At 45.5% G+C, this 25,057-nt stretch overlaps 1 protein-coding gene across 1 annotated transcript in view; it reads right to left on the reverse strand.

Annotated features, from left to right (window-relative positions):
* LOC137342332 (scavenger receptor class B member 1-like) overlaps nucleotides 1-24,324 on the reverse strand; it is an 83,833-nt gene extending 59,509 nt beyond the window's left edge. The window contains exons 1-3 of the mRNA XM_068006269.1: nucleotides 24,099-24,324; nucleotides 22,098-22,234; nucleotides 13,920-14,080 (exon numbers count right to left, since the gene is read on the reverse strand). Coding sequence (XP_067862370.1) covers nucleotides 13,920-14,080; nucleotides 22,098-22,234; nucleotides 24,099-24,324 — 524 coding nt within the window. The remainder of the gene's footprint in view (nucleotides 1-13,919; nucleotides 14,081-22,097; nucleotides 22,235-24,098) is intronic.
* Between the last annotated feature and the right edge of the window lie 733 nt (nucleotides 24,325-25,057).

Here is a 25,057-nt window from a genome sequence, read left to right on the forward strand (position 1 = left end):
TCAACCCCCTTGCAATAAAGACCAACGTGCCATTTACTTTCCTAATTGCTTGCTGTACCTGCATATTAAGTTTTTGTGTTTCTTGTACGAGGACACCCAAGCCTCTCTGAACACCAACATTTAATAGTTTCTCACCATTTAAAAAATATTCTGTTTTTCTATTCTTCCTACCAAAGTGAATAACCTCACATTTCCCCATCTGCCATACTCTACCTGCCACCTTCTTGCCCACTCACTTAACCTGTCTATATCCCTTTGCAGACTCTGTGTGTCCTCCTCACAGCTTACTTTCCCACCTAGCTTTGTATCATCAGCAAACTTGGATACATTACACTCGGTCCCTTCATCTAAGTCATTAATATAGATTGTAAATAGCTGAGGCCCAAGCACTGATCCTTGTGGCACCCCACTGGTTACAGCCTGACAACCTGAGGATAACCTGTTTATCCCTACTCTCTGTTTGCTGTCCTTTAACCAATCCTCTATCCATGCTAATATATTACCCCCAATCCCATGATCCCTTATCTTGTGTAACAACCTTTTATGTGGCGCCTTATCGAATGCCTTTTGAAAATCCAAATATAATAGGGCTACAGGAAAAGGGCGGAGGATTGGGACTAACTAGATTGCTCTTGCATAAAGTCGGTGCAGACTCAATGGGCCGAATGGCCTCCTTCCGTACTGTAACCTTTCTATGATTCTATGATTACTACATCCACTTGTTCCCCTTTATCTACCCTGTTAGTTACATCCTCAAAAAACTCTAATAAATTTGTCAAACACGATTTCCCTTTCATAAAACCATGTTGACTCTGCCTAATCATATTATGATTTTCTAAGTGCCCTGTTACCATGGAATAATGGTAATAATGGATTCCAGCATTTTCCCGACGACCGATGTCAGGCTAACTAGCCTGTAGTTCCCTGTTTTCTCTCTTCCTCCTTTCTTGAATAGCGGGGTCACATTTGCCACCTTCCAATCCACTGGGACTGTTCCAGAATCTAGAGAATTTTGGAAGATCAAAACCAATGCATCCACTATCTCTGCAGCCACCTCTTTTAGAACCCTCGGAATTAGGCCATCAGGTCCAGGGGATTTGTTGGCTTTTAGTCCCATTAGTTTATCCAGTACTTTTTCTCTAGTAATATTAATTGTTTTAAGTTCCTCACTCTTGTTTACTCCTTGGTTCCCCACTATTTCTGGTATGTTTTTTGTATCTTCTACTGTGAAGACAGATACAAAATATTTGTTTAACCCATCTGCCATTTCCCGATTCCTCATTATAATTTCTCCTGTCTCAGCCTCTAAGGAACCAACGTTTCCTTTTGCTACTCTCTTCCTTTTTACATATTTGTAGAAGCTCTACTTTCATATTCTATTTTCTCCCTTTTTATCAATTTTTTGGTCGTCCTTTGTTGCTTTATAAAACTCTCCCAATCCTCAGGCTTATTACTCTTCTTGGCAACATTATAGATCTTTTCCTTCAATCTAATACTATCCTTAACTTCTTTCGTCAGCCACGGGTGGATCACTTTTCCCGTGGAGCTATGGCTCATCTCTGACTGGATGTCAGACGAGGAGTTTGACAGCAGAAAAGCAGTAGAGGGGTCAAGAGAAGTGATGCAGAGGTACAGCTGGGTGCATGTGCAAGCTGCCACCAGACTGTGGAAGATGTTTCCATGGGGAAGGTCTTAGTTGAGGAAGAGAAGGGGAGCCAAAGGCACTCCAAAGGGGAGAGAGCAGGAGTGCGGCGAGAAGCCATAACTGGAGATGCTTTGCCTATGGTCAGATAGGTAGGAATGGAACTATGCAAGGGCAGTGCCATGAAGCTGTACGATAGAGAAGAGGCATTGGAAGATGATGATATGGTCAACCATGTCAGCGTAGATTTATTAGAATGATACCTGGACTCCAAAGATTAAATTACGAGGAGAGATTACACAAACTAGGGTTGTATTCCGTGGAATTTCGAAGATTAACGGGTGATTTATAGAATCAAAGAAAGGTTACAGCACGGAAGAAGGCCATTCGGCCTATTGAATCCGTGCCGGCTCTATGTAAGAGCAATCCAGCTAGTCCCACTCCCCCGCCCTATCCCCGTAGCCCTGCAAATTTTTTCCTTTCAAGTACTTTTCCAGTTCCCTTTTGAAGGCCATGATTGAATCTGCCTCCACCACCCCCTCGGGCAGTGCATTCCAGATCCTAACCACTCGCTGTGTAAAATAGTTTTTCCTCAAGTCACCTTTGGTTCTTTTGCCAATCACATTAAACCTATGTCTTCTGGGTCTTGACCCTTCCGCCAATGGGAACAGTTTCTCTTTAACTACTCTGTCTAGACCCTTCATGATTTTGAATACCTCTATCAAATCTCCTCTCAACCGTCTCTGTTCCCAGGAGAACAACCCCACCTTCTCCAGTCTATCCACGTATCTAAAGTCCCTCATCCCTGGAATCGTTCTAGTAAATCTCTTCTGCACCCTCTCTAAGGCCTTCACATCTTTCCTAAATGCAGTGCCCAGAACTGGACACAATACTCCAGTTGTGGCTGAACCAGTGTTTTATAAAGGTTTATCATGACTTCCTTGCTTTTGTATTCTATGCCTCTACTTATAAAGCCCAGGATCCTGTATGCTTTTTTAACCACTTTCTCAACCTGCCCTGCCACCTTCAACGATTTGTGTACATATACCCCCCGGTCTCCCTGTTCCTGTACCCCTTTTTAGAATTGTGCCCTCTAGTTTATATTGCCTCTCCTCATTCTTCCTACTGAAATGTATCACCTCACATTTTTCTGCATTAAATTTCATCTGCCACGTGTCCGCCCTGCTATCAGCCTATCTATATCCTCTTGAAGCCTATCACTAACCTTCTCACTGTTCACTACCCTTCCAAGTTTTGTGTCATCTGCAAATTTGGAAATTGTGCCCTGTACACCCAAGTCCAAGTCATTAATATGTATCAAGAAAAGCAGTGGTCCCAGCACTGACCCCTGGGGAACACCACTGTACACCTCCCTCCAGTCCGAAAAACAACCGTTCACCACTACTCTCTGTTTCCTGTCACTTAGCCAATTCTATATCTATGCTGCTACTGTCCCTTTTATTCCAGGGGCCACAATCTTGATGACAAGCCTGTTATGCGGCATTTTATCAAACGCCTCTTGAAAGTCCATATACACCACATCAACTGCATTGCCCTCACTTACCCTCTCTATTACCTCATCAAAACATTCTATCAAATTAATTAAACGTGATTTGCCTTTAACAAATCCATGCTGGCTTTCCCTAATCAATCCACACTTGTCCAAGTGACTGCTAATTCTGTCCCGGATTATCGTTTCTAAAAGTTTCTCCACTACTGAGATTAAACTGACCGGCCTATAGTTGCTGGGTTTATCCTTACACGCTTTTTTGAACAAGGGTGTAACATTCGCAAATCTCCAGTCTTCTGGCACCACCCCCGTATCTACAGATGATTGAAAGATTATGGCCAGTACCTCCGCAATTTCCACCCTTACTTCCCTCAGCAACCTAGGATGCAACCCAGGTGATTTATCTACTTTAAGTACCTCTTCTTCATCTATTTTTAGCCCATCCAGTATTTCAACTACACCTTCCTTTACTGAGACTCTGGCAGCATCTTCTTCCTTGGTAAAGACAGATGCAAAGTACTTTTAGTACCTCGGCCATGCCCTCTGCCTCCATGGATCATTTGATGGAAGTTTTCAAGATATTAAGGGGAACTGATAATTTCTCTCTATCTACCCTATTTCCGCTAGTTGGAACTTAGAGCCAGGACTTTCAAGAGTGAAGTTAGGAAACACTTCTACACGCAAAGGGTGGTAGCGATTTGGAATTCTCTTCCGCAAATGGCAGTTGATGCTAGTTCAATCGTTAATTTTAAATCTGAGATTGATAGATTTTTGTTAACCAAAATTATTAAGGGACATGGGGCGAAGGTGGGTATATGGAGTTAGATCACTGATCAGCCACAATCTCACTGAATGGCGGAATAGGGTCGAGGGGCTAGATGGCCTACTCCTGTTCCTAAGTCAACTGTTGCACAGGATAATGCACAAGTCATAGTCACAGAGGAAAATAAAAACAGAAAATGCTGGAAATACTCAGCAAGTCAGACAGCATCTGTGGAAAGAGAAACAGAGTTAATGTTTCAGGTCGAAGACCTTTCGTCCGAACTGGAAGAAGTTTTTTTTGAAAATTCCCTAGATTCTGGAAGGGTCCCATCAGATTGGAAAATAGCGAATGTAACTCCTCTATTCAAGAAAGGAGGGAGACAGAAAGCAGGAAACGACAGGCCAGTTAGCTTAACATCTGTCGTAGGGAAAATGCTAGAATCTATTATTAAGGAGGTTATAGCAGGGCACTTAGAAAATCTCAATGCAATCAGGCAGAGACAACACAGCTTTGTGAAAGGGAAATCATGTTTGACTAATTTATTAGAGTTCTTTGAGGAAGTAACAAGCAACGTGGATAAAGGGGATCCTGTGGATGTGGTGTACTTGGATTTCCAGAAGGCTTTTGACAAGGTGCCACATCAAAGGCTACTACATAAAATAAGAGCTCATGGTGTAGGGGGTAACATATTAGCATGGATAAAGGATTGGTTAGCTAACAGGAAACAGAGAGTAGGCATAAATTGGTCATTTTCAGGTTGGCAAGATGTAACCAGTGGAGAGCCACAGAGATCAGTGCTGGGGCCTCAACTATTTACAATCTGTATCAATGACTTGGATGAAGGGACCGAATGTATGGTTGCTAAATTTGCTGATGACACAAAGGTAGGTAGGAAAGTAAATTGTGAAGAGGACATAAGGAGTTTGGAAAGTGTAGATTTTCAAAATTCACAGATACCCCAAAACTCGGAGAAAACCCTAAAGAAAAGGACTTTGGACTCTTTTCTAACCATTTCAGGGTGACTCACACACGTGCCGCACCAGGAAGCATCAACCAGGGAAAAGTACTTTTTGAGGAATCCACGTCCTTTAAGGGACTCGCTTCCTCGTAGGGGCGACTGTAAGAATTCTGGGAATTCACCTTTTCCCTGAGTATGGAAAAACTTTGGCCATTGACTGAAATCCTAAGATGGAAGGATAGGTGAGAGGTCACCAGACGAATCCACAACACACATACATGGAATGTGGGAGAATTACTGCTTCAGACATGTCTCTGTTTTAATGCAAAACCTACAGCAGGTGGTCAACACTCCGCACTAATTCGAAAGGCAGTCGGCCATTGAAAGAGGCAACTGCTCCAAACATGGTGGGGCCATGTCTTTGTTTTAAAGCAAAACCCATCAACACCTAAGACGTTGGATACAAAAGGAAGCCTTGTGTGACAAGTTCTAAAAATCGGAATTAACAATGACCCATCGGGAGAAGCAATTGCAACATGATGAGGGACCATCAAAAAGCCATCAAAGATTCTTAAGGACTTTGTAAGAACTGTTTAAACAGACATGAAGTGTTTTTTTTCAGTGAGGAAGACCATTGTAAGAGAGGGATACACAAGTGGAAACTCGAAACCCCCCTCTCTCTCTCTCTCTCTCTCTCTCGCTCGCTCTTGCTGGCTGTTGTGTTCTGCTTGTCTTGTTCTGCCTGTCTCTGGAAGGAAGAGCAGCTTCCAGCGAACAACAAGGCAAGGGGTTGGACAGGGAAGGTCAGCAGCTCTAGAAGCAGGCCGACACACAAGAAGAAACCAGAGCAACAGCTCCAGTGACCATCAGACACCTCGCGGCAACAAGGGCCTTACGAAACAACCAACCAACTATTGCCACCAACCAACCGGGTAATATTGGACCACCGCGACCAAAGAAAACCAACTCGGGAGAAAACCGAAGGTCCGCAAAGTTTCCACTCTACAATCTATTTCTGACTTACCTCTGGGTGAATTACTGTCAAGGATTCGTTTGGTGAGCATTATCTCTGGCCCTTTAGAGTCCAACTTAGCTAGTACAGTGGGATTGGGAGGGGTGAGGTATCTTTCTACTGTAATTTCCCTCGTGTGTACCGAAGTGTTCCCCATTTTATTAGAGTGTTAAGATTGTTGTGTTGTATTTTCTCTCTTGAATAAAGGTCAAAGTTTCTTGCACCAAAACCAGTTTTCTGCTGCACTTTGTCACAACCCCCAAATAAGTCCAAGGTCTAGAACCCAGGGAGTGGGAGCGATTCGAACCGCTCAGAAGTCAGAGGTGAAACTGACACACACCACCACCCCCTACAAAAGGAATATGGATAGGTTAAGTGAGAGGGAAAAAATTTGGCAGATGGAGTATAATGTGGGAAAATGTGAATTTGTCCACTTTGGCAGGAGGAATAGAAAAGCAGTATATTATTTAAATGGAGAGAGATTGCAGAACTCTGAGGTACAGAGGGATCTGGGTGTCCGAGTACATGAATCACAAAAAGTTAGTGTGCAGGTACAGCAAGTGATTAGGAAGCCAAATGGAATGTTGTCATTTATTGCAAGGGGAATGGAATATAAAAGTAGAGATGTTTTGCTCCAGTTGTACAGGGCATTGGTGAGACCACATCCAGAATATTGTGTGCAGTTTTGGTCTCCTTATTTAAGAAAGGACATAATTGCTTTGGAGGCGGTTCAGAGAAGGTTCACTCGACTGATTCCTGGGATGAGGGGGTTATCTTATGAGGAAAGGTTGAATAAGTTGGGCCTGTACACTGGAGTTTGGAAGAATGAGAGGTGATCTTATTGAAACATGTAAGATCCTGAGGGGACTAGAAGGGGTAGATGCTGAGAGGATGTTTCCCCTTGTGGGAGTGACTAGAACTCGGGGCCACAGTTTAAAAATAAGGGGTCTCCTATTTAAGACGGAGACGAGGAGAATTTTTTTCTCTCAGAGGGTTGTGAGTCTGTGGAACTCCCTTCCCCAGAGAGCGGTGGAGGCAGGGTCATTGAATATTTTTAAGGCTGAGTTAGAGAGATTCCTGATTAACAAGGGAGTCAAAGGTTATAGTAGGTAGACGGGAAAGTAGGGTTGAGGTCACAATCAGATCAGCCATAATCTTATTAAATGGCAGAGCAGGCTCGAGGGGCCGAATGGCCTACTCCTGCTCTTAATTCATATGTTTGTTATGTAAGTAAAGATTTAACAGTTTTTAAGAAAGTACAGAGCTAGTGAAAGTAGGGGGGGGGGGCGGGGGGGAGAGGAAGGGGAGGGGAGGAACAAACAACAGGGAAGGTCTGTGATAGGGTGGGGGGCAGGAGTAATTGAATGACAAAAGAGATGATGGTGCGAGGCAAGGAAGGTGGGAATGGGACAAGTATAGAAACAAAAGATGGGCCTAGAGGAGCATAAAATGGCAACATCAGAACCATTACCAGCACCTGCTGTCCGAAAAAATGGGAGCAGTGGTTCTGATCTAAAGTTATTGAAATCAGTGTTGAGTCCGGAAGGTTGTAAAGTGCTTAATCGAAAGATATGGGGCTGTTCCTGAGCTTCCGTTGAGCTTCATTGGAACAGTGTAGGAAGCCGAGGATAGAGAGGTCAGAGTGGAAGTGGGACGGGGAATTAAAATGGCAAGTGACCGGCAGGTCAGGGTCATACTTGCGGACTGAACAGAGATGTTCAGCAAAGCGATCATACAATCTACGTTCGGTCTCCCCAATGTAGAGGAGACCGCATTGTGAGCAGTGACTACAGTATACTAAATTGAAAGAAGTACAAATAAACCGCTGTTTCACCTGAAAGGAGTGTTTGGGGCCCTGGATGGTGGGAAGGGAGGATTGAAAGGGCAGGTGTTGCATCTCCTGCGCTCGCACGGGAAGGTGCCGTGGGGAGGAGAGCGGGTGTTGGAAGAGTGGACCAGGGTGTCGCGGAAGGAATGGTCACTTTGGGATGCTGAAAGGGGAGGGGAGAAGAAGATGTGTTTGGTGGTGGAATCGCGCTGGAGATAGCAGAAATGACGGAGGTGTGCCTCAGGGATCGGTGCTGGGTCCGCTGTTATTTGTTATTTATATTAATGATTTGGATGAGAATTTAGGAGGCATGGTTAGTAAGTTTGCAGATGACACCAAGATTGGTGGCATTGTGGACAGTGAAGAAGGTTATCTAGGATTGCAACGGGATCTTGATAAATTGGGCCAGTGGGCCGATGAATGGCAGATGGAGTTTAATTTAGATAAATGTGAGGTAATGCATTTTGGTAGATCGAATCGGGCCAGGACCTACTCCGTTAATGGTAGGGCGTTGGGGAGAGTTATAGAACAAAGAGATCTAGGAGTACAGATTCATAGCTCCTTGAAAGTGGAGTCACAGGTGGATAGGGTGGTGAAGAAGGCATTCAGCATGCTTGGTTTCATTGGTCAGAACATTGAATGCAGGAGTGGGGATGTCTTGTTGAAGTTGTACAGGGCATTGGTGAGGCCACACTTGGAGTACTGTGTACAGTTCTGGTCACCCTATTATAGAAAGGATATTATTAAAGTAGAAAGAGTGCAGAAAAGATTTACTAGGATGCTACCGGGACTTGATGGTTTGACTTACAGGGAGAGGTTAGACAGACTGGGACTTTATTCCCTGGAGAGTAGGAGGTTAAGGGGTGATCTTATAGAAGTCTATAAAATAATGAGGGGCATAGATAAGGTCGATAGTCAAAATCTTTTCCCAAAGGTAGGGGAGTCTATAACGAGGGGGCACAGATTTAAGGTGAGAGGGGAGAGACACAAAAGGATCCAGAGGGGCAATTTTTTCACTCAAAGGGTGGTGAGTGTCTGGAACGAGCTGCCAGAGGCAGTAGTAGAGGCGGGTACAATTTTGTCTTTTAAAAAGCATTTGGACAGTTACATGGGGAAGATGGGTATCGAGGGATATGGGCCAAGTGCAGGCAATTGGGACTAGCTTAGTGGTATAAACTGGGCGACATGGACATGTTGGGCCGAAGGGCCTGTTTCCATGTTGTAACTTCTATGATTCTATGATTCTATGATTCTATGATCCGTTGAATGTGAAGGCTGATAGGGTGGAAGGTGAGGACAAGGGGGACCCTATCATGGTTCTGGGAGGGAGGGAAGGGGTGAGGGCAGAAGTGCGGGAAATGGGATGGACACGGTTGAGGGCCCTGTCAACCACAGTGGAGGGGAATCCTCGGTTGAGGAAAAAAGGCATATCAAAAGCACTGGTGCAGAAGGTGGCATCGTCAAAACAGATGCAACGGAGACAGAGAAATTGGAAGAATGGAATATGGTCTTTATAGGAAGTGGGGTGGGAGTAGGTGGGCTAATAGTACATATTGGTTGACAGCCTATAATTGGCCTTGTTTAAATTTAACACCCTAGTTTCAGACTTAACTACATCACTCTCAAACTTAATATGAAATTCTATCATGTTATGATCACTCTGCCCCAGAGGATCCTTTATTATAAGATTACTAATTAACCCTGTCTCATTACACAATACTAGATGTAAAACAGCCTGTTCCTCGACATATTGTTCCAGAAAAATGTCTTGAATGTATTCCATGAACTCATCCTCTAAACTACTTTTGCCAATTTGGTTTGCCCAGTCTATATGAAGACCTCACGATGTGATCTCCTCTACATTGGGGAGACCAAACCCAAAAGGACAGTGCCTGACGAGAGGGAACTATTGACAACGTCATGTAGCATATGGGTTATGGAAGGAAGTTGGGTGGTCAGGAGGTGGGTCTGATGGACAAATAGTGGACACTAACCCAGTTTTAGACCAAGGAGGTGCAGTGAAGAGGAAATGGAGGCAGAAACCCATGTGTCACATCTCACCTCACACCACTGCCCTGGATTCCCAGAGTTTTTCAATTCAAAGTAACTGTTCCTACGCCAGGTGCAGACTCAGTGTAACAGAAGTAAGGTAGAAGGGGTGTCACTCCTGGCCTCCCACCACAATTTTCTCCAACTGCCTGTGGTTTGCCTGAACAGAGAGCACACCCAAACTCAAGGGCTGGAAGGGTTGAATAAGGATGATATGTTCTCCCACCTTCCAGGGTGATCTTCAGGGCGCAGGACCTTCTGGAAAGCTCTACGCCAGGGCTGGGAGTTCATTTGGGCTATGCAAATGAGCCAGGCCAGGAAAATGGAGCACACTCTTTCCCCACAGACGCTGCACCTAGGGTTAAAAACCCACACCTCTCTTTATCCGCTCCTCCCTTAAATGTTCTCACACTCACTGCCTCCCTGGTCAGTCCATTCTATACTCACCACCTTCTGTGTAAAGTAGTTAATCTAAACTATCTGTGCACCTTCCCTGTTCTAAGCTTGATTGCAGAGTTTTTGGCAATCTAGAACATGTTATTGGAGTCAATTTAATTATTCCTTCAAAAATAATAGGAGGAGAGGCAATATAAACTAAATGGTACAATTTTAAAAGGGGGTGCTGGAACAGAGAGACCTGGGGCTCCACATACATAAATCTTTGAAGGTGGCAGGACAGGTTGAGAAGGCTGTTACAAATGCATATGGGGTCCTTGGCTTTATAAACAGAAGCATAGAGTGCAAAAGCAAGGAAGTTATGCTAAACCTTTATAAATCACTGGTTAGGCCCCAGCTGGAGTATTGTGTCAAATTCTGGACACCACTCAGGAGAAACTGTTTCCAGTGGCGGAGGGTTCGGTAACCAGGGGACACGGATTTAAGGTAATTGGCAAAAGAACCAGAGATGAGATGAGGAGAAATTTATTTCACGCAATGAGTTGTGATGATCTGGAATGCGCTGCCTGAAAGGGCGGTGGAAGCAGATTCAATAATAACTTTCAAAGGGGAATTGGATAAATACTTTTTTTTTTATTCGTTCATGGGATGTGGGTGTCGCTGGCGAGGCCGGCATTTATTGCCCATCCCGAATTGCCCTTGAGAAGGTGGTGGTGAGCCGCCTTCTTGAACCGCTGCAGTCCGTGTGGTGAAGGTTCTCCCACAGTGCTGTTAGGAAGGGAGTTCCAGGATTTTGACCCAGCGACGATGAAGGAACGGCGATATATTTCCAAGTCGGGATGGTGTGTGACTTGGAGGGGAACGTGCAGGTGGTGTTGTTCCCATGTACCTGCTGCTCTTGTCCTTCTAGGTGGTAGAGCTCGCGGGTTTGGGAGGTGCTGTCGAAGAAGCCTTGGCGAGTTGCTGCAGTGCATCTTGTGGATGGTACACACTGCAGCCACAGTGCACCGGTGGTGAAGGGAGTGAATGTTTAGGGTGGTGGATGGGGTGCCAATCAAGCGGGCTGCTTTATCTTGGATGGTGTCGAGCTTCTTGAGTGTTGTTGGAGCTGCACTCATCCAAGCAAGTGGAGAGTATTCCATCACACTCCTGACTTGTGCCTCGTAAATGGTGGAAAGGCTTTGGGGAGTCAGGAGGTGAGTCACTCGCCGCAGAATACCCAGCCTCTGACCAGCTCTCGTAGCCACAGTATTTATGTGGCTGGTCCAGTTAAGTTTCTGGTCAATGGTGACCCCGAGGATGTTGATGGTGGGGGATTCAGCAATGGTAATGCCGTTGAATGTCAAGGGGAGGTGGTTTGACTCTCTCTTGTTGGAGATGGTCATAGCCTGGCACTTATCTGGCGCGAATGTTACTTGCCACTTATGAGCCCAAGCCTGGATGTTGTCCAGGTCTTGCTGCATGCGGGTTCGGACTGCTTCATTATTTGAGGGGTTGCGAATGGAACTGAACACTGTGCAATCATCAGCGAACATCCCCATTTCTGACCTTATGATGGAGGGAAGGTCATTGATGAAGCAGCTGAAGATGGTTGGGCCTAGGACACTGCCCTGAGAAACTCCTGCCGCAATGTCCTGGGGCTGAGATGATTGGCCTCCAACAACCACTACCATCTTCCTTTGTGCTAGGTATGACTCCACCCACTGGATAGTTTTCCCCCTGATTCCCATTGACTTCAATTTTACTAGGGCTCCTTGGTGCCACACTCGGTCAAATGCTGCCTTGATATCAAGGGCAGTCACTCTCACCTCACCTCTGGAATTTAGCTCTTTTGTCCATGTTTGAACCAAGGCTGTAATGAGGTCTGGAGCCGAGTGGTCCTGGCGGAACCCAAACTGAGCATCGGTGGGCAGGTTATTGGTGAGTAAGTGCCGCTTGATAGCACTGTTGACGACACCTTCCATCACTTTGCTGATGATTGAGAGTAGACTGATGGGGCGATAATTGGCTGGATTGGATTTGTCCTGCTTTTTGTGGACAGAACATACCTGGGCAATTTTCCACATTGTCGGGTAGATGCCAGTGTTGTAGCTGTACTGAAACAGCTTGGCTGGAGGCACAGCTAGTTCTGGAGCACAAGTCTTCAGCACTACAGCTGGGATGTTGTCGGGGCCCATAGCCTTTGCTGTATCCAGTGCACTCAGCCGTTTCTTGATATCACGTGGAGTGAATCGAATTGGCTGAAGACTGGCTTCTGTGATGGTGGGGATATCGGGAGGAGGCCGAGATGGATCATCCACTCGGCACTTCTGGCTGAAGATGGTTGCAAACGCTTCAGCCTTGTCTTTTGCACTCGCGGATGGGGATGTTGATGGGGAGAAAATTGCAGGCCTATGGGGAAAGAGCAGGGTAGTGGGACTAATTGGATAGTGCTTTCTAAGAGCCGGCACAGGCACGATGGGCTGAATAGCCTCCTTCTGTGCTGTACGATTCTTCGAAGAACACTTTTTACGAAAAAAAAACTTCTGACCTCCCCCTCTGAACTCCTAATGATAATGATGATCACTCACCTGACGAAGGAGGTATGCTCCGAAAGCTTGTGATTTTCAAATAAAACTGTTGGACTATAACCTGGTGTTGTAAGATTCCTTACATTTCTCCTAATGATAATCCTCAGTTTAGATCACATTCTTACCCATCTGCAAATTCACCAGCTGTCTTGAGAATGTTGGTAGATGGGCACCAGGCTACACAAAACCAGCTTTGCTACTGTACAATGAGTTGCTCTGTACTCCAAGTTATACTCCAGGCAACCAAGCACAGAATACTTCTTCCCACCACAAGATTCGTCAGCAATCCATATCATAGAATCATAGAAAGTTGCAGCACAGAAGAAGGCCATTTGGCCCATCGTGTCCGTGCCAGCTGAAAAAGAGCCTCCCATCCTAATCCAACTTTCCAGCACTTGGTCCGAGCCCTGTGGGTTACAGCACATCAAGTGCTCATCCAAGTACTTTTTAAATGAGTTGAGGGTTTCTGCCTCTACCACCCTTTCAGGCAGTGAGTTCCAGACTCCCACCACCCTCTGGGTGAAAATATTTCTCCTCAGCTCCCCTCTAATCCTTCTACCAATGAGTTTAAATCTATGCCCCCTGGTCACTGACCCCTTTGCTAGGGGAAATAGGTCCTCCCTATCCACTCTATCTAGTCCTGTCATAATTTTATACACCACAATTAAATCTCCCCTCAGCCACCTTTGTTCCAAAGAAAACTACCGCAGCCTATCCAATCTTTCCTCTTGGCTAAAATTCTCCAGTCCTGGCAACATCCTCGTAAATCTCCTCTGCACCCTCTCTAGTGCGATCACATCTTTCCTGGTAATGTGGTGACCAGAACTGTACACAGTACTCAAGCTGTGGCCTAACCAGTGTTTTATACAGTTCTAGCATAACTTCCCTGCTCTTATATTCTATGCCTCGGCTAATAAAGGAAAGTATTCCATATGCCTTTTTAACCACCTTATCTATTTGTCCTGCTACCTTCAGGAATCTTTGGACATCCACTCCAAGGTCCCTCTGTTCCTCTACGCTTCTCAGTATCCTCCCATTTATTGTGTTATCATGCTCAATAACTTACTGTATTTTGTATTTGCATTCCATCTACCCAAATCCTGTAGCAATGAGTACAAACATCAACAATTCTGGGGACAATAAAATTTAGTTTGTGAATAAAAGGAATATTTCCTGAATAATACCAGGTACCTGTAAACGTACGGCCCTCGTTGGGCAACAACAGGCTTCTCTCCACGGAGAATTGCCTCTGGATTCATGACTTCAAAGAAATAGATGGACAGGTAGAACGGAATAGGCACATCCCGCCACACAGAGTAAGCAAATCCGGTACTAGGGTCAATCTGAACATTCTAGATGCAAAAACAACACAGATTAACATAAAAATTACAACATGGAAACAGGCCGTTCGGCCCACCAGTCCGTGTTGGTGTTTCTCCTGCACACGAGCTGTATCCTAATCCCATGTACCTTGCCCTCTTCCCATATCCCATTATCCGCCTTTCCTCCAACCACTGATCCAACCTATTGTTAAATGTTGGCCTGGTCTCTGCTTCAGTCACTAACTCCGGGAGTGAATTCCACAGCCTCCCTACTCTCTGTGTAAAATAGTTTCTCCCGCTTGCTGTCCTAAATCTCTTACATTTAATTTAATATCCATGTCCCCTTGTTCTAAGGCCATCAACTACTGGAACTAACTATACTGTCCCATCCCTGCATAATTTTAAACACCTCTATCATATCACCCCATAATCTGCCCTGTTCTACAAAAACCTTAATATTTCAAATCTTTGTGTATTTGTATTTCCTCAAACCACGCAGCACCCTGGTGAATCTGCACTGTCCCCTCTCTATTGTCCAAAACTGCACACAGTCCTCCAACTATGGTCTTACTGAGGTTTTATATAATTTCACCATTATATTCTACATCTCTTGCCATAAATCCCAGGTCCCGTTATCTTTCTTACGATCGTCTCCACTTTTAATGTCTTCCTTTAGTTTAATTAATACTTCCCTTTTATTTATTATAATTTCTCTAATTTCAGTTCTAAATCATAGAATCATAAAAAGGTTACAGCACGGAAGGAGGCCATTCAGCCCATTGAATCCGTGCCGGCTCTATGCAAGAGTAATCCAGCTAGTCCCACTCCCCCGCCCTATCCCCATAGCCCTACTAATTTTTTCCTTTCAAGTACTTATCCAGTTCCCTTTTGAAGGCCATGATTGAATCTGCCTCCACCACCCCCTCGGGCAGTGCATTCCAGATCCTAACCACTCGCTGTGTAAAAACATTTTTTCTCGTGTCACCTTTGGTTCTTTTGTCAATCACCTTAAATCTATGTCCTCTGGTTCTTGACCCTTCTGCTAATGGGAACAGTTTCTCTCTATCCATTCTGTCTAGACCCTTCATGATTTTAAATACCTCTATCAAATCTCCTCTCAATCTTTTCTGTTCCGAGGAAAACAGCCCCAGCTTCTCCAGTCTATCCACATAACTAAAGTCCCTGATCCCTGGAATCATTCTAGTAAATCTTTTCTGCACCCTCTCTAAGGCCTTCGCATCTTTCCTAAATGCGGTGCCCAGAACTCGACACAATACTCCAGTTGTGGCCGAACCAGTGTTTTATAAAGGTTCATCATGACTTCTTTGCTTTTGTATTCTATGCCTCTATTTATAAAGCCCAGGATCCCGTATGCTTTTTTAACCGCTTTCTCAACCTGCCCTGCCACCTTCAATGATTTATGCACATATACCCCCAGATCTCTCTGTTCCTGTACCCCTTTTTAGAATTGTGCCCTCTAGTTTATATTGCCTCTCCTCGTTCTTCCTACCGAAATGTATCACTTCTCATTTTTTTGCTAATTCAGAATTTACCTCTGCCTTAATATCCTTCTATTTTGTAAACACTGAAGCAAAGTCCTTGTTAGGTATTCCCGCCTTTCATTCTGCCAAATGCCTGATGTCACATTGGCCAAGGAACCTGTTTGCACTGTGCCCGTTTTTGGGCGAGAAAGGTTGGGCTGAAGACACCAATATGGGGTGCAGATCACTGCGGGTGCTGGAAGATTGGTTTAGGCATCCTTTAGTCGTCCTGGGACCTGCCTGAAAGAAGCGTTAAGCTAATTAAAATATTTAAATCAGGGTTCTTTGCTCATTTTAGAATCCGTTTGTGATATTGGTCTGCAACAGCACCTGATTCACCCATTCCTAACCTCACCCAGCAATCATAGTGATAAGATAGGGGAGCAGGATGTTGGAGACTATTTAAAGGAATCGTCACCTCCAGCCAGGTCAGTCTGTTTAAGATGATTAAAGGATTTGATAGGGTCGATAGAGAGAAAGTATTGCCTCTGGTGGGGGCCAGAACAAGGGGACATAACCTTAAAATTAGAGCCAGGCCGTTCAGGGGTGATGTCAGGAAACACTTCTTCACACAAAGGGGAGTGGAAATCTGGAACTCTCTCCCCCAAAAAGCTGTTGAGGCTGGGGGTCAATTGAAAATTTCACAACTGAGATTGATATATTTTTGTTGGGTAAATGTATTCAGGGATATGGAACCAAGGCAGGAAAATGGAGTTAAGATCCAGATCAGCCATAATCTAATGGCCGAACAGGCTCGAGGGGCTGAATTGCCTCTTCCTGTTCCTATGTTCCAGTGGTCACATGGGTCTTGCTTTGACTGTCGGGCATCAAGAACAGAGTGGATCATGAACCAAGTGGGAACTTGAGAGTTTGGTGAGCGTGGGAATTAAGTTTAGGGGGGGAAGGAGGTCCAAAACTTTTTTTAAAAGCGAAAAAAACCCAAAAAAGACTAAAAAGCAATTATCTATAAATAAATAGATAATTCAGTCGAGAGAAGTGGTGCTGGGCACCAGGGGGGTGAGCCCCAGGTATCAGTACAAAGGCGAGAGCGGAGCGGAGAGAAGTGGTGCTGAGCACCAGGGGAGAAGACCTTTCCCCATTCACGAAGAACAGAGAGAGTAACATCACTGTGACGTCCCAGTGAACAGAGAGGAGGAGCTCTGAGAGACCTGGAACAAGAGGATAGGTTAATCGGGGTAATAAACAGTAAGTAAATTAATAATAATCGAGTATCTAAAGGGAGTTGAGAAAAAAAAAGGTTCCTAAATATAATGGACGGGCAGCTGAGAGCCATTGCCTGCAATTCCTGCGCCTTGTGGGGACTTTGTGTGTCCTGGAGGGCCACATGTGCAGGAAATGCCTCCAATTGCTTGGGCTCAAGCTGAGGGTTTCTGAGCTTGAGGGGCGGCTGGAGTCACTGCGGAGCATCAGGGAGGCCGAAGGTTTCCTGGATCGTACGTTCCAGGAGGCGGTCACCCCACAGCCACAGAGAGTTCAGGATAATAAGTGGGTGGCCATCCGAAAGGGTAGGAAGAGGTAGGTTGTGCAGGAATCTTCTGGGCGTGTGGCCACTCTCAAACCAGTATCAGCACTGAATACCAGTGAGGGTGACAACACCTCGAAGGAGTGCAGTCCTGAGCATGGCACCATGGGGCAAAGGACTGCATGGGGGGACACAGTGAAGTGTAGAAATGCAGTAATCACAGGGGGATTCGAAAGTCAGGGGGACAGACAGACGCTTCTGTGACCGCTGACATGAGTCCCACATGGTGTGTTGCCTCCCTGGTGCCAGGGTAAAGGACATCATGGAGAGGGTGCAGAACATTCTGAAGGGGGGAAGGAACAGCCAGAAGTCATGGTCCATTTGGGTACCAACGACATAGGAAAGAAAAGGGATGAGGTCCTGCAGTCAGAGTTTCAGGACCTAGGGAGGAAGTTAAAAAGAAGGAACTCAAAGGTGTAAGATTATACCGTCACCTGTGGAATCTGTATCAAACATGTAATATGAGTAATTCACCTTTTGTATTAATCAAACATTTATATCTGATGATTGTTAACCAATGTACTGCTGTGATCACACCTATACCGTGACTCATTGTACCACATGTATTGGTGATACGTACCTTTTGCTATCCTTATATGAACACATTTCTCTCTTTAGTACTAAGTAAGCAAGTATATAGTAACTAACCACATAACTTAGAATCAGTCAGGTTTTGCAAAACCCTTAGAAACCCTTTAAGCAAACTAATAAAAATATGAAACTGCCAGCTGAAACCAAAGCAAATAGCCACAGAGGAATATGATGTCATGGTGATAACGGAGACCTGGCTCAAAAAAGGGCAGGATTGGGTACTAAATATTCCTGGATACAAGGTGTTCAGGAAAGATAGGGAAGGAAAGAAAGGAGGGGGTGGGGGTGGCAGTATTGATTAAGGGGAATATTGCAGTACTAGAGAGAGAGGATGTCCTGGAGGGGTCAAGGACAGAATCTATTTGATTAGAGTTAAGAAACAATAAAGGTGCCATTACACTACTGGGTGTATTCTATAGGCCACCAACTAGTGGGAAGGATACAGAGGAGCAAATTTGCAGGGAAATTACAGAGAGGTGTAAGAACCATAGAGTAGTGATAATGGGGGGACTTCAACTATCCTAATATAGACTGGGATAGTAATAGTGTAAAGGGCAGAGAGGGGGAGGAATTTCTGAAGTGTGCTCAGGAGAACTTTCTCCAGCCCAATGAGCAAGGAGGAATTGCTGGATCTGGTTCTGGGGAATGAGGTGGGTCAAGTGGAGCAAGTGTCAGTGGGGGAACATTTAGGGAACAGCAATCATAATATCATAAGGTTTAGATTAGTTATGGAAAAGGACAAGGAGCAATCTAGAGTAAAAATACTTAATTGGAGGAGGGCCAATTCCAGTGGGTTGAGAGTGGATCTGGCCCGGGTAAACTGGAATCAAAGATTGGCCGGCAAAACTGTAATCTAACAATGGGCGGCCTTTAAAGAGGAGATGGTTCTGGTACAGTCTAGGTACATTCCCACGAGGGGGAAAAGTAGGGCAACCAAAGCCAGAGCTCCCTGGATGACAAAAGAGATAGAGAGTAAGATGAAGCAGAAAAAGGGGGCATTTGACATATATCAGGTTGATAATACAAGTGAGAAACAGGCTGAATATAGAAAGTACAGAGAAGTGAAAAAGGAAGTAAGAGGGGCAAAGAGAGAGTATGAGAATAGATTGGCGGCCAACATAAAAGGCAATCCAAAAGTCTTCTCTAGGCATATAAATAGTAAATTGGTAGTAAGAGGAGGGGTGCGGCCAATTAGGGACCAAAAAGCCCTACGCATGGAGGCAGAGGGCATGGCTGAGGTCTGTTAGCTTGGAAATGTAGTAAACAATGAGGAGTATAGTAATAGACTTCGAGAGGACATAGACAGGCTGGTGGAATGGGCGGACACATGGCAGATGAAATTTTAATGCAAAGAAGTGCAAAGTGCTACATTTTGGCAGGAAGAATGAGGAGAGGCAATATAAACTAAATAGTACAACTCTAACAGAGAGATCAGGGGGTATTTGTGCACAAATCTTGGAAGGTGGCAGGACAGGTTGAGAAAGCGATTAAAAAAGCATACGGGATCCTGGGCTTTATAAATAGAGGCATAGAGTACAAAAGCAAGGAAAATGTGCTGAAGCTTTATAAAACACAGGTTCGGCCACAACTGGAGTATTGTGTCCAGTTCTGGGCACCGCACTTTAGGAAAGATGTGAAGGCCTTAGAGAGGGTGCAGAAGAGATTTACTAGAATGGTTCCAGGGATGAGGGACTTTAGTTACGTGGATAGACTGGAGAAGCTGGGGTTGTTCTCAGAGCAGAGAAGGTTGAGACGAGATTTGATAGAAGTGTTTAAAATCATGAAGTGTTCAGATAAAGTAAATAAAGAGAAACTGTTTCCATGGACGGAAGGGTCGAGAACCAGAGGACACAGATTTAAGGTAAGGCAGTGAGTAGTTATGATCTGGAATGTGTTGCCTGAAAGGGTGGTGGAAGCAGATTCAATTGTGGCTTTGAAAAAGGAATTGGATAAATACTTGAAGGGAAAAAATTTGCAGGGCTACTGGGAAAGAGCGGGGGAACGGGACTAACTGATTGCTCTTACAAAGAGCCAGCACGGGCTCGATGGGCTGAATGACCTCCTTCTGTTCTGTACCCATTCTATGATTTTGACTGCAGTAACAATGGATTTGGAAATGTAGGAGGCTTTGGTCTCCCTTTCACCGCCCTTATTTTTCTCATGGGTGCTCTGCTGGGTCTGACTTGGGTTTGAAGGAGGACGAACAGGAGCAGGAAGGAAGACTCCAGAGCAGGCGATGCTGGGAGAAGAGAGCGGAGGAGGGGAGAGCGGAAAGCGGAGGAGGGGAGAGCGGAGAGCGGAGGAGGGGAGAGCGAAGAGTGGAGGTAGCCCTGCCCGGACCACCCGCCCGGACCACTGCCCCAGGGCATGGACAGCATTGCTTGCAGCTGTCAAGGTGTTGTGGCACTTGATTTCTATGTTATAGGCTGTTTCCAAACTACAACAGGTGACGCAGAGACAGGGAGGTGACGGAGGCTCTATATTCCAGAAGGAACATGCCCCACGGAGGCAGTGGAGCAGGAGAGGAATGAACTTCAGGCTTCCCATGGGTTCAAGGTGTGAGAGACTACACCCATGAACAGCCAGAGATCTACGACAGGAGGAGATTCCACTCCCTCAAATTGCAGCAGATCTGTGCCTAAGTCCCTGGCACTAGCCATGGTGCCTTCATCCTGCGCATTTCCTCAATACTCCCTCTCTCACACCTGGACCATCAGGTTATAAACTGGCTGCTTCAGGACAAGGCCTATCCCCTGACCACCTGGCTTATGTCTCCTGTCAGGAACATGTACAGAGACCATTACAATTAGAGCCACAACTCCACCAAAGCAATAATAGAACAAACGATCAGCATTCTAAAAAAGTTCTAGCTGCCTTGGCCAATCTGGAGCATTTCTACAAAGCAACCTGACACAGTCTCCAAATTTGTCACAGTGCGCATGCATCCTGCATAATTTTGCCCTGTAAAGCGGCCAGCCCTTCCCAAACCTGGACAGGAAGAGGAGGGGGATCAGGAGGATGGGCAGGGAAAGCAATGGCCACCAGTCCCACCAGCTGACAGATCTAAGGCAGCAACTTATTGAGGAGAGGTTCAGCTGAATCATCCCTCTCCTGCCAATGCACCAGCAATCCCTGCAAGCATCAAACTGAAAAATCGCCCTTGTGCGAGTCCTTAGTGCCTGTTTCCTGTACTCAGTTAGTTCTCCTGGTGCTCCTACGAGCTGCTTCCCCAGGGGCTGCAGCAAGGGAGGTGGAAGGATGCAGACCATCCATTGAGGACCTCAAGTTCTGGCTATAGAGGGCTGGGATTGTCTGGCCCAGATCCAGTCTACAGTGGCCAGGCCTGTCTGGCATCAACAAGGGCTTTGTTTGAGTGGATGGTGGAGCAGGTGTGCCTTCATCCTGAGAGGGGACAACATCTGCCTCTCCCATGGAGCTAATGGCGCTCTCATGAAGCTGCGCCTCTGCACTCCTACTGCTCTGCACGAGAATAGAGTGTAGGAGTGATGAGATGCTCTTGAAGTCTCTGTTCATACTTTCCTTCAGGCTTTGAAAGCCAGAGGAGATGCTGAACCCTAGAGCCAATAGAGCAGCAGTGTGAGCTTCCATGGAAGCTGCCGGAACTATTACAGAGGCCACATCATTGTGAGCCCCAACAGTGTTCCCGACACTGACCACTCACTGCCGCACTCGCTCCATGGTTGACCTCATGGTCTCAATGCTGTTAACGAAGATCCCACACAAGTTGATGCTCGACTCCTCTATGTCTACCATTATGCGCCAAGTCATTGGCAGGTAGGCCAGTGCACTTAAAAGTTCCTGGTGTACAGCAATCAGTCTCCTTCTGTAAATTGGCCCTTCCCCAAGGTCTACATCTATGCCCTCTGCAGCAGGGCTAGTATGCGAGCTCACCCTCTGGGGAGCTGGTTTTACGGCTGTTCTACCCCTTGCCCTTGCTCCTGCGCACTTGTGCAGACCCTTCTAGTCTATCCTCTAATCTACATGTGGTACCTATCTGAGCTGGTGCTTGTGACACTACATCTTCAGGATGCTGCCCTCCTCTTCCTCTGTTCCCTCAGGGCCCTATTGAGCTTCTTGACCTGAAATGGGATGAGAGCCAGCCTTTAGTGCCAACGGTATGCAGAGGCAGATGAATGGCTGCTCAAAGCAGCTTCACTTTGTCATCCAGAACATGTAGGGTGAGGTTGCTGAGAGACAAGAAAATGAGGGCAAGATGTGTAGAAACCCTGCCGATCATGACCTCTGGCCTCACCAGTCTCCAGGTCATGACATGCCCCTGCCCACAATATTATGACCTCCTCCTCGCGTGGGGATAGGATGTTGACATGAGTTCTCCCTCCTCTATTCTCACCTGATCCAATATATTGTCCACCAGTTTGTCCTGCACGAATGCAGGGGTCTGTTGCATGAATCTTTCATGCTGTTGCATGAATCTTTCATACTGTTGTAACCTTCTATGGGAAGAGCTGTCCGTGTTCCACATGTGGTCTGCAGCAGATGGGGCAAGACTGGCAGCCATGACCCACGCCCTTCTCACCCAGAGGCGAGCGTGCTACCACTGAGCCAGGGCTGACAACTTGTGGCTATGTGAATAGTTTTGATAACTCCCTGTATTTTAAGGGAACCTCATTTCATGGTAGAAATTAATGGTCTCTTCATTCTGCTGCTGAGCAGAGATTCCAAAATTGACAAATTGGCCAGCCTTGCTAAACGTCCAGTTCGGTCCTAAAATAGTATTCGGGGTCCTATGTACATTGTAGGACCCCAATTTGCATATTTAAAGGGACCACTGCCTGAATTAAGCATATGCCCCTGGCCACCAAGCCGTAGGTCCTTCCAAGGATCGCATCGGTCACACAGTCAGTAGGAACAGAAGTGAGTCCCTACCCACGGGGCGCTTTCGTCCGTTTTCTACCTGGTTTACTAGCTTGAAATCTCCCCACAGAGTTACCATCACTCAATTGACTCTTGTACCTATCACTGAATTTGACACAATTATATTGGGTTTGTTATCTTTACACCGACTTAGGCCATGTACAATCTTAGGTCTGTAATAAAGTTTATAGTAATCACAATGTTCAGAGTCAATAAACTTTACACAGCACTTTAAAACTCATGCCATCATTGGAAGGTAATTTATGCAGTGTTCAGATAAAAAAGCTGTTAAAAATTCTTGTAGTACTAAGGTTATTTTTTCTATCAATTATACAGTATGTTGACTCAACCTCTCACACAGCTGCACTTGTGAAATAGGAGCAGGAGCAGCCCATTCAGCCCAACAAGCCTGTGCTACCATTTTGTTATCCATGGCAGCTTAGATCTTTATGATCTTCATTACCTGCCCTTTCTCCATAAGCCCTTAATAAGGTTGCCCCCCGAGTAAGTATTGTACTTTGTATTGACTTTGTTTCTATGGCCTTCCTGGGCAGTGAGTTCCACGTTCTCACAACTCTTTTTGTGAAGAAGATTTTTCTGGATTTACTTTTAACCAGTTTAGTTTGAATTCTAAGATCACATCCCCAAAGCACCTGACAAGCCAGAAGTTACAACTATCCTTAGATCCTCTGTTGAGGGGGACGGAGAAAGGAGAGAGGCCCCTTCTGCTACTCTTCCTCTTCCTCCTCTTGCCAGAGTGGGATTCCCAGGATCACACAGTGAAGAAATAATTGCGCTGCCAAAAGCTCCCCTAGAGTTCAGGAGCTCCAACATCTACGTTGTCTAAAACACGATCTAATGCTAGCAAATTGTCTCCCAAAACTTTCCACAGTTTTACCTGAGGATTCCTTTAAATATCGCTGAAAATGACTGCCTCCAACTTGGGCAGAGATGAAAATGTGTCTGGGGGTGGTAATGCCACCATTTGACCCAATTAATATATATTAACGAGGCTCCGTCTGCTTCTAGCAGAACCTCTGACCACCTGGAAATGGGCGAAGGGATGGATGTATTGGTCCCTTGGCGCTAGTTTGGTCCTATTACTGCCCTGATTTTAAGTGAAAATGGGGTGGTAGGGACACAGAAATGGCCCCTTACATGTCTGGCCAGATAAAATGAGGCAAGCAAAATGCATGAAAGCTTTTAAAAGGGAAGTTAATAAATATTTGGAAAAGAAAAATTTACAAGAGTGCAGGGAAAAGACAGGGAATGGGACTGAGTGGATAGCTCTTTCAGAGAGCCGGACACAAACGATGGGCCAAATGACTGCCTTCTAACTTGTAAAATTTTATGATTCTGAGAGTGTGCCCTTTCAAACCAGCCTCCGACTTATCGCTGCTCCCTCAGTGGCAAAAGTTCTCAGCTTGCTCGATGGTGTTTAGCAGCAGGAGGCAGTGGAGGCCCTTGAAATACTTACTGAAGGCTACAACCTCCACTGCTGCTTTCTGCGACATCTGAGAAGCATGATCATGTCTTTTATCAATATTGCTAGTCTCCTCCTTTCCCATTTTCTCTGTCCTTTCTAAAGATCCAGAGCCTGGAATATTTAGCTCCCAGTCAGGCCTAGCTTGTAGCCAGATCTCTGTAATGGCTGCTCCATCATACCCTTTAAGCTGAATTTGTGCTTCTAATTGGCTGCCCATATGTGTATTTCTCACACTTTTTGACTTATCACGCTTTTTGTTGTTAATACTTTGTACGTTGTTATATCAGCAATTTAATACGTTCTTATTTTTCATCACTCCTAATTTATTTTATTTTTACTTCCTGTAACCTTTTCTGTACCCGTGTTTTATATTATCTCGATCACTTTTTGTACTCTGACCTTTGCTCTCATCCCTTCTTTCTCTTATCTTTAGGTTACTATTATTTCTACCCAAACCCTCTTCCAACTCAGTCAGTTCCTGCAGCACATTCTGGGATGCTGTCCCATTGCCGGAACAAGATTCTCTGCGAGCATCTTTCTTTTAAATGCCAACCTCCTGAGATCTGGATTCGAGGCTCCTCAGGTCAGGCTGCCAACTCTTCAACCATCTTGCACCCCCAGCTCCTCCTGGTCTTGTGTGTTCAGTGCGTCCCGTGTACTTCCTCCAATCTCACTAGTTAATCCCCGGCTGGGTGTCTCTTGGCTGCTGCTCTGGAGGATGAAATTAAATCACAGGGATGGAGAAGACAGGTGGGGCGTTGCAGAAGCAGAGATGGATGGGTAGTACTGAGCCTCTGGATAGAGGGGGACAAGTTACGATGGAGTTGGATACAGGAAGTGGTACTGAGTCTCTTTTAATAAAATTAAAGGACAGTAAAGAGAAAACATTAGTGATAGGAATATGCTACAAGCCACCAGATAATCAGAGGGTGGCTGATGCAGTTCTGTGG

Source organism: Heptranchias perlo, chromosome 25 (genome assembly GCF_035084215.1).
Source record: "Heptranchias perlo isolate sHepPer1 chromosome 25, sHepPer1.hap1, whole genome shotgun sequence".
Classification (NCBI taxonomy): domain Eukaryota; kingdom Metazoa; phylum Chordata; class Chondrichthyes; order Hexanchiformes; family Hexanchidae; genus Heptranchias; species Heptranchias perlo.